At 43.1% G+C, this 10,214-nt stretch overlaps 2 protein-coding genes across 2 annotated transcripts; one reads left to right on the top strand and one right to left on the bottom strand.

The window, feature by feature from the left end:
• Positions 1-811: 811 nt before the first annotated feature.
• Positions 812-2,312, bottom strand: LOC148158454 (uncharacterized). The gene has a single exon (XM_088007375.1). The coding sequence runs from the start codon at positions 2,310-2,312 to the stop codon at positions 813-815; it is 1,500 nt and encodes a 499-aa protein (XP_087863501.1). The 3' UTR covers position 812.
• A 206-nt stretch (positions 2,313-2,518) lies between these two features.
• Positions 2,519-8,151, top strand: ankrd33aa (ankyrin repeat domain 33Aa). The gene is made up of 5 exons (XM_014993307.2): positions 2,519-2,578; positions 4,427-4,744; positions 4,828-4,957; positions 5,057-5,197; positions 6,541-8,151. The coding sequence occupies exons 2-5, from the start codon at positions 4,487-4,489 to the stop codon at positions 7,362-7,364; spliced, it is 1,353 nt and encodes a 450-aa protein (XP_014848793.2). The 5' UTR covers positions 2,519-2,578; positions 4,427-4,486; the 3' UTR covers positions 7,365-8,151.
• Positions 8,152-10,214: the final 2,063 nt, after the last annotated feature.

Raw genomic sequence — 10,214 nt, 5'->3', positions numbered from 1 at the left:
GGTGAAATGTTTCTTATAAAAACACTACCTAAAAGCAAAGAATGATCGGTAAAAGCCACCGGTAAAATCTGGCATGTTTTAAACACATTAAAATGGTGTTTAAAACAATAAAAACGATCAAGTCGAGCTAAAGAGATTCGGTTTTCCTTAATGTGGGACCATGTGTACTGCCTGGAGCCTGCATGCATCCTCCTCCATACATCCACCAGGCCATGAGACGAGACCAGCTGCCGCAGAGCATGTTGGGCCGCCGGATGTGGCTCTGCATGATTACGATCTAAAAACTCGTTTTCTGTACAATTAAAATCCCCACCAATAAAAACATAATCTTCCGACCCACAATCACCCAGCCTTTCCCCAATTTTCTCAAAAAAACGCTTTTTCTCTGCATTGGTACTGTGAGCATAAATATTGATAAAAACCAGGCTAAAATGATCAAATTTGGTTTTGACCAAAAGACACCTCCCTTGAACGACATGTTCGACTTCTGTGGAGTTTGGGGTGAAAGCTCTGGAAAACAGAAAACCCACCCCTGCACTCTGGGAGGTGCCGTGACTTAAAATGACCTCCCCCCTCCACTCTCTGCCCCAGTCTGTTTCTATTAAAGAATCACTGTGAGTTTCTTGTAAAAAAAAGATGTCAATTTTTTTTTGGTTTAATGTTTGGTAAATTAGAGCACGTTTCTCAGCTCCCCTCGCCCCGTTAAGATTCAAAGATGCAATCTTAAAAGAATCCATATTGGGTAAGAAGCTAAAACCAAAACATAAAAACCTTATAAAAAATAATAAAATACTACTGTGCCTCATTTTTACTCAAAGTTGTTTCCTAGCTTTTGACATTATTTTCTTTAATCTAAAAACTTCTGTATCCGTAAAACCTGATGCCTCTTTATTTCTGATATGATATCTCGCGGAGAAGTAAAACAATCTCAAATTGGGAAAATAACTTTCTAACTTTACTCCCCTCAATCCTTTGGTTTGTTGCAAAAAAGTTCTATATGACTCTACTGGGTATCTTGGTTCTTTACTGTTACTCTGTGTTATGGACACCTCACTGGTGTCAGAGAACCAGTCCTCGTCGCTGCTGTCTGACATCTCCCTCCTGTCTGCAACCAGCTTGCTGGCCTGTTTACTGGCTTGCACAGCAGCCACCACGTTCTTCCTTTTGCTACGCCTTTTTATGGGGGCAGAAGCCTCCAGCTCCATCCCTTCCTCTGTCTCTCCCTCCGCTCCTGCTCCAACAACCAACTCCACACTGTTCCTCCTTTCATTTTGTCCACCCACCTCCTCCTCCTCTACTCTCTCTCCCTGACCTCTACACACTAAAGGCTCCTCATCGCCCTTCACCTCCTCCTGCTCTCCCTGCACACCATCTCTCACCCCCTCCCCACCATTCGCCCCATCACCACACACTACCGTGTTCTCATCCATACCTACACACACACTCATTTCCAAAGCTCTCTCACTCACGACCATACCTCTCTCCAGCTCTTCTACAGCGGGCTCCTCCACCACCACAGCGGGTTCTTCCACAGCCGCCACGGCCTCCTCCGCAGCAGCCGAGGGTCCTCCCACGACGGGAGCGGGTTCCCCTGCAGCAGCCGCGGGTTCTTCCGCAGCGGCAGCGGGTTTCCCCGCAGCGGCAGCGGGCTCCTCCGCTGCCCTACTCTCGCTAGGCGGGTCTCCTACCTGCTCAGCGGCCACCTGCTGCTTCGCCGAAACCGGCGGGGCCGGCCCGGCCCTGCCTGGGCACAATTTTATTATGTGGCCCTCCTGACCACAACCAAAACATTTCATATTTGAAGTCGTTGCAAACAGAACATAATCAAAGTCATCTATCCTTACATGAAACCGTAAGTTGAGCTCCTCATCTTTACGATTAAGAATCATAAACAGTTGTCTCCTGTGGGAGACAACATGTTTCAGTAGAGGCGATTTGCACCCTGTTGGAACTTTTTTGAGCGGTGATACCACCTTGCCGTGCCTCGACAACTCTTTTATCAAAAACTCGTCACTTATAAATGGAGGGACGTTCGACAGCGTTACCTTCGTTGCAGGTAAAGTAAGTGGCGAGACTTGTAAAAACAAATCGCCGACAGAAACGCCCACCTCCACTAGCTGTTGAGCTTGTTCGACTTTTTCCACAAACAACACCACCGCTCCATTCATCCGTGCTGCCGACTTAATAGACTCGTGCCCGATCACCTTACCCACAGCCAAACAAACTTCCTCCACGCTGCACGGAGAACCAGCACCCACCTTGATGCCGTTCTTCCGCGTCAGCGTGGAAAAAGAACCACCACCAACCACCATGGCGTCCTAAGACGCCGGCCTGCCGGCCACACCCAAACCCACAAAAACCCCTTAAAACGTGACAAACTAACACAAAATTACAATTAAACAAGTAACACAAACACCCAGTGAATAAACAGTAAGAAAAAAAAGATAGAAAAGATATACAATCGTTCGCTCTTTTACTCTTCTCCCGCTCTTCCGCACACACCCTCCTCTCACACGAAGAAGAAGAAGAAGAAGAAGAAGAAGAAGAAGAAGACTGAACCATGGCTGGAATCCTTTGGGTGAGATCTTAATTTTTTATTGTCTTATAAAGTTTTAATTCTTGTTTGGTTTATGCAGTATTTTGCATTTTGAAAGCGATTGAGGAATCTCCTGTTTATTAAGATGCAAGTTTGGTCCGATTGTGTTGCTCAGCAGGAAGTCGAGTCAGAGTTGAAGTACATCCATAATTTTCATGAACGTACGCTCGTGAAAACTGGACGCTGAGAAGCTCTACTTAGGCCGAGTCATGGTCTTTATAAGCCAGCAGTTGAAATGCAAGTTTATTCATGGATGAACCATTGACTTATGGGGACTTTACTTGTCTTGTCTTTTCTTTAAAATACTCCAAATTGGAATTGATCACACATACAAACAAAAGCAAGACTCACAATGCCTTGTTCTGCAGAGCTGTGTGATTCTGTTAAGAGACAATGACACATGCTGTTACTAAACTGGCCTCCCATTGCTTCCAGCTCCATATGGCCTTTCTCATCCCAGTCCCCTCATCCCACTCTGCCTTCATTCACATTGGTTTCACGGGCAAAATGTCCTCTGGCCTACATTATTCTTTCCATTCATGCTTCAGTTAATGTCTAAGAACAGAAACCAAGTGATTTGTTTGTCCTTGCTGTATAGAAAATAATCAGATGTGCATTTCATGCTATGCTCGGCGTAAATCAGAGACTTACAGATCAGCCGCTGTGACAGGAGGGCTAAGGTGAGGTAAAGCTCCTCATCCTCTTTAGCCATCATATCTTCAGGTCAACAGATCTATTTAACATAGTAGGTGTGAGTCTTACAGTGTGAGATGTCTATTCTTAGTACGGCACATCAACATCAAACACCAGGCAAGAGGAAGTAGAATGATTACTATTATTTAACGACATCAGCGACACTTGAGATGTGCAGAAATTGTTGTCCCTCATGTAAGAACTCATATTTTTAATCTTTACTGCCATCTATCATTTCTTAGCATTTTATTGGTTATAATTATGTAGTAGGACAATTTTATTTACACTCCAGAACTTCCTTGTCATATCTATTGGTGCATTTCCACTCGAGGAGCGCACTTTTTTTTTTCTGCAAACCAAAAGCAGATAGACGTCTGTCCTGAAAACAACTTTTCTAGGGAAACATGACTTTTAGCATTTCTTACTAGTTGAATTTCCACAGCATTTCGCTTCTGTTTTGTCCTAGTTTATTCTGTTCTGCTGGTCATGCTTTTCTGATCAACCTTAAACTATGCGATTTTTGTATTTTTGCTTCCAAAAATAAAATTTTAACCCAGCCACCCATGCCCCCCCCCCCACCCCCCCCATTTCCTACATTGACAGGGAATGAGAAGGAAGCATATGCTGCATGAAGTCCTACATTTGTCAATATCTAGTCTGAAAAACAGTTTGAAAAACAGTTAGAAAAACTGCGAAAATGAGTCAAACAGAGGGCATGGAAACAAGTTCCCTTTAGAGGGACTTTTTTTTTTTTATTATTTAAGACTTTTCAAATATCTTTGTCTTTTCTCCTGGGTTGGGAATTCGGTACAAAAAGCCAATTGATCCTTTTTTACGTTTCTCTGTGGCATTATCTAAACTCAAAAAATGAAAAAAGATGTGACCAAAACAAAAAAAACATATTAAAACAACAAGATATAGTCATGCACTTCCTTTTGGGTGTCAAGCTGTTTGATAAAAACGTCTTACATCGGTGGTGTAATTCTATATGCCATACAACAGTTGTGTATTTAGTTTTTGCAAAGAAAATTTCCTCTTATGGGCACGAAGTCATACTGTAGCTACCTCATGTCTTTCTTGTAGCATGTGGTTGTGGTGAGAAAAAAAAAATCCAGCTTATGTAGAATTTTCTTTAAGGTATGGCTGATGTGCAGCGGGCCTGATCTCCAGGCGTAATCCCCGACTGAAGGGGCCAAGATGGCAGCTGCAGCCGACGACCCACACCTGGGTCCGGGCCCATCGAGTGACGAAGAGATCCTCCTGGACGACTCCGACTCAGGCAGCATACTCTCTGATGACTCGGTGCTTCCCGACTACGACCGAGATACGGTCTATAGGGAGCCGCCGAAAACGCTGTACGAGGCCTGCGCCAGGAACGACCCCTTATCCCTGAGCAGCATCCTGGAGAGAGGGGTCACCAAGGAGGAGGCCATGGAGCTGGACATCAATGGCAGGGTGAGTAAGCAAGCAAGCAAGCGACAAAGGAATTATGTATTACTTTAGCGTACAATTTTTGATTTATGTTTTCTCTGCACCAGAATGGACTGATGCTGGCTGTGTCCAAGGGTTTTGTAGACATTGTCACCCTCCTGCACAAATGTCCATTCATAGACATCAACCACCAAGACAATGATGGCAACACTGCTCTCATGATAGCTGCACAGGCCGGTACGGGTGAAAATCCCAGCCACACACGATTAACCCGAGGCGGCTTCGATCCTGTTGAGAATACAAACGAAATCATCCTTTTTTTGTCTCTCACCTCAGGATTCATCACCATCCTCAACTACATCCTGAACTACTATCCTGGTGTGGAGACTGAGCTCAGGGACCCCCGTGGCTTCACGGCCCTCATCAAGGCAGGCCTGCAGGGGCGAGAGGACTGTGTGACTGCCCTTCTGATGCACGGTGAGTTTAGCAATGCGTTACCTGATTTAGACTCTAACGACGAGTGCGGCCCAAAAAGGACGAGCCGAGAGCACACGGAAAGACAAAATTAACTTTAAATTGATTGTACAAAAACAAAACAAAAAATAAATGATAGTAGGAGGCTTAAAATGTTCACTGTGCGATAAAAGACGGCTAAGATTAAAATGCTGTGTTTCATGGGATACACAGGTCAAACCAGTTTACCTGATCTGGGAACTAATCTGCACCCTCTGCAGGCTGCAGGGATTAGATTAGTCTGACCTGTACGGACACATTTAGAGTAGGACAATAATACATTTCCATTCGCATTCCATTTAAGATGACAGTGCCTGAAAAGTTTAGAAAGAAAATATTATTCCACAGAAATGCAAATCAAATCCAAGACCATTTTAATTCCTGATCAGTCACATCACGGATCAGCTCGCTTAAAAAAAATGAATCCTTTGACTGTTTTCATGTGTGACAACCATTGAAATCCACTAACCTCAATTAATACATATCATTGTTCTGGTCTGCAAACAATAACAAAAGTATTCATACCACTTTGACTTTTTCATAATTTTTTTTCATATTACAACATCTTTATTGGTATTTTATGTGACAGGCCAATTCAACAAAACACAGCAGAAGGGAAATTGTTTTAGTATACTTTTTAACTGAAAATCTGAAAGTTGTGGTGTGTCATTTATTCTGATGCCCATCAGCAAAATCCAGTGCAACAATTTTCTAGCTGTCATGCAACATGATAAATAGAGCGGCCCTGGAGGAAACCCTTTAAACATAACGCCAGAGCAATACTGGAATGCTTCTGGATCTACATTATCATTCACATATGCTCTCCGTTCAGTCCAACTGAACTTGAACCGTTTGAGAGTAAAAAAAAAGATGACAAGTCAGACGACGGGTAAATCTGGTAGAGAAATAATCCATGACTTGCATCAGTGATCGAACCAAAGTGCTGCTCTGCAAAGTACTGACTCGAGGAAGACTGAATGCAAATGGACACTGCATCTTTTGAAGTTTTAAAAAAGTAGAACTACTACTTTATCCATTTTGAGATGTAAACTGAGAAATTACGACAAAGCTTAAGAGGCTGTGACTCATTTTTCAAGCCGTTGTATACAAACTTCCCCCACACAGTGAAATGACCTGATTTGTCCCAAGTGAAGTTATGCCACACAGCATTTTGCACGACTAAAACAACCACATGGTGGTGTTGTTATACTGATGAAAGCTGTTTAGTTTCAGTACATCCTGTAGACCCGTTTTCATGTTGCTGTTTTAACAGCTTTCCGTTGTTTTCCATCCTTTTTGTTGCACAGGTGCAGACATGCATGCTGTGGACCTGGTCCAAGGCAGAGGGCTTAAGGACTGGATCCTTCGGACAGGACGGTTTGAGACACTGAACAGGATACGGCGCCTGCAGGCTCACCCTGTTGCCGGGCAGTTCTGTGAAAGCTACAAGCCCGAGTGGCCTGAACTGAAACAGCTGGTGGAAAAGGCCACTGCCTCAAAGTCAACCAGTCAGAAGTTGAGACAGCGCTTAAAAGAAAGCCTTTCCTTCAGCTTCCCTCATGACCCCCAAGAGAACGGGGTTATGGATCATATGGTTCGGATAACTACGAGCATTCACAGCCCGCTGGTAGTTACCGGTTCCCGGCCGCTTTGCCCCACTAGTCCCCCTGAGATCGGCAAGAGACGGTACGCCGTACCAGAACTGCTTGAAAAGCACAGCAGCAAGGAGCTGGAGGAGAGCACTGTGTCCCACAGCAACGGATCCATCACCTCAGCGTCTCCAACAGCTTTGTCCGCCACCTCTGTCTCTCTGACATCCTGCTGCCAGGAGGCAGAGCGCAGGGAGAGCATGCCATCAGGCGGCATGAGAAGTTTCATCCCTCGCAGCATGGCACACAGGAACAGCATATTCCCCTCGGGCTGCATTCCTAAGATCGAAGTGACAAAGTCTGGGGAGCCCACACCAAAAAAGGAGAAAAAGAAGAAGAGGCAGAAGGGCTACCTGGAGCCGCCCATCTGGAAGTACAAGGAGGCCAAGGAGGAGAAAAAGAGAGAGAAGAAAAGACTAGAGCAGGAAAAAGAAGACGAGAAACAATCCAAGGGGTCCAAAAAATCCTCCAGCAAACGCTGAGTCAGCCAGATAAAATTTCACTGTGATATGGCCACGCACAAAATAAATAAAACAGTGAGATAACGGTGACTCTGATTTCTGTAACATGAGAGAAAGTCGGTGCTAAACAACTTTGGGAGCGAGCATCTGACAAATACCATGAATGGATTTGAACTTTGGCTCCAACAGAAACTGTGATCCACTTGAAGGTCAGGATATTTCTAAACAATTTTTGACATCTTGGACACAAAATTATGTTATTCCTAATGACATTTGGATTTAAACATCATTAGACTTTCTACATCTCAAGCCTGGTGAATCGGAGACTTTTGCTTTTGCACTGCTGTGTGTGTGCTTGAGCTGCAGTTTTAAAGACGCTTCTTTTTTCTTGGGGATCTTACCAATGTATGCTTGGTGAAAAGCTTTATGGTAACTGAATACAAAATAAAGAGCCAATAGCCTGTACTGTGAATGAGACATATATGATCAAATGCCTTCTGAAAAATTTCATCAGCATCATCGTTAAATTAAAATAAGTTGTTATATCCGAAGGACCTAAAAGAGACAAAACAAGGTGCCAACAACAGTTGTGTGACTACAGAGGAACAAAAGGAAGATGATGCCCTGCTCTGATGAATCACCTCTTAATTTCCATCATGTGGATGGCTTACGTAAGGAACTTATGTGTGGTGGTTTGGGGAATGTTCTGGTGTTCCCCACCAACCATTCATCCATCCACTTAACAACTGTCACAGACCGTGTACAGAAAAGCACGACAAGATGAGGTGTTGACTTCAAATTGTCCATGGAGCCCATGGACAGTACACCTCACAACGTGTACTGTCTACTAATAACATTGTGGTACCACAACACACCTTCAGGGGTCCATGCCCCAGTGAGCTATATTAGGACCAACACACACATTAAGCTGGCGTTCATATTGTTATTCCTGACTGATGTTTGTTTCCTAATTGCCCACCTGGTTCCCACCTCTCCTGAAAACATGTAGCATCTACCAAATGTCTTTATGGCTTTTTCACGTTTCCGACACTCCAAAACATTTTTGATCCTCATTACATTACAGACATTTACAACTGAAAGTGCTAAGTCAGCACGCTTGGCTTGTGGTGAATGAAGGACTTATGGTACATTTGCAAGTCGTCGGTCTGCAACAAGGTTTTGTGTTTTGTTAGACAAAGTCAGCAGAACATTCTTTGCTTCTTGATAAAAGAAGAACCCAAGGAACCTCTGAGAGGAACTACCTGCACCAAATGTTACTCAGGGTTATTAAATTATGGACTTTTCACAATCGGATTGTTTTTGGAAACTAGGAAAAAAGTGTTAATATTATATTTTTGTATTCAGTTTGCTGACTAAAGTAACACAGTTATTAATGCAAATTAATCCAAAAACATATCCAGTTGTAACAGGTTATATCTATATACGACATCAATCTAATTAGGCAATCTCTTCTTTGATAGAGAGTTTGAAGACTCCTTTAAAAACAAAATACTTTGAGCACTCAGGTTTTTTGTGGCATATTTAAGGTGTGGAATCAATGTCGAGTGTTTGTAATGCAAGCTTGTAATAAATTTTCTTGACCATTGCAACACAGAGTGAGTTATTTTAAGGCATCATGTTTGATGTGGTATAGTCATATTAAACTATTCATCTCCATAAATCAGTCAGCCTCCTACTCTTTCAAAGAAATTAATCTGAAAGATGATCTATTATTATGTAGGTTTACACAATCAGGTAAGAATAAGGATATTTCAGTAATTTTCTCAGGATTAGGATTTATTTAGCTAAAATCAATGATTTAATAGAGCAAAGAACCAAACAAATGTAAACATAACATAAGATACAAAAACAAACTAAAAACACATTTATAGGAAACATATCTCAATCTTTATATCTGTCCTATTGGCCAAATCTGGTTGGTGGGTCCCAAGGGTTTTTTTTGTTTTGTTTTTTTTTATTTCCCAGAGCACAGCAATGCAGCAGCATGCACTTCCTGGAGAGGAGCTGCCATGAGGGACTGGTCAGCCAATTGGAAGCTGAGTTTAGCTAACATTAGAGCTAAATAAATCACCTTAGACTGCCTAAGAAAAGCAGACTCAACTATTCATTTCTAAAACTAATTCTTTGGACTCAGGGAGACCTCTTTGACTTCCAAAATGTTAACGCGCTATTACTTTAGACCAGGGGTCCCCAAACTTTTTCCTGCGAGGGCCACATAGCTGTTCCTTTCTGTGGTCGGGGGCCGGTCTTAGTTTTTGCAGTAAAAAAAAAACAAAGAAATTCTTGTCGACGGGGGGGGGGGGGGGGGGGGGGGGGTTGGGGGGGGAAGACGACGACACGTTCGCGCTTTTGGATAGATTTTTACCCAGAATGCAAATGGAAAAAACCGTGAGTGAAACGGTGACTGACGAGTATATATTCCATTGAGGGAAAGTAAGTTTCACATTTGCTCAAAAGCCCCCTGGTGGTTGAAGAAAAATCCACATATAAACCGGAAAATACAATATATGAAAAAAAACACTGAATGCTCTCTGGTATGAGCAGGCGGGCCGGATCCGGCATTGTTCAGGGGGCCGGACCAAATGACGTGGCGGGCCGGATCCGGCCCGCGGGCCGTAGTTTGGGGACCCCTGCTTTAGACATAAAATCCTATGAATCAGCTGCACATACAAGCATTTCAAACTTAATAATTTCGTCAACTAAAATGCAGATTCACAAACAGGTTTTGACACCATCAGAATCAATATAGCAAAAAATATTTTACTTAACAAGGTCATATATGCTTCTCGTAATTTTGAAATGCTCAGCTGCCACGCTTCCACTGGGACATTTTGAAGGGAATTGTAGGTC

This window comes from Poecilia mexicana, unplaced genomic scaffold (genome assembly GCF_051168715.1).
Source record: "Poecilia mexicana isolate PSO_F unplaced genomic scaffold, ASM5116871v1 scaffold_7, whole genome shotgun sequence".
In the NCBI taxonomy this organism is placed as follows: domain Eukaryota; kingdom Metazoa; phylum Chordata; class Actinopteri; order Cyprinodontiformes; family Poeciliidae; genus Poecilia; species Poecilia mexicana.
This window is presented reverse-complemented; position numbering and strand designations above follow the sequence as displayed.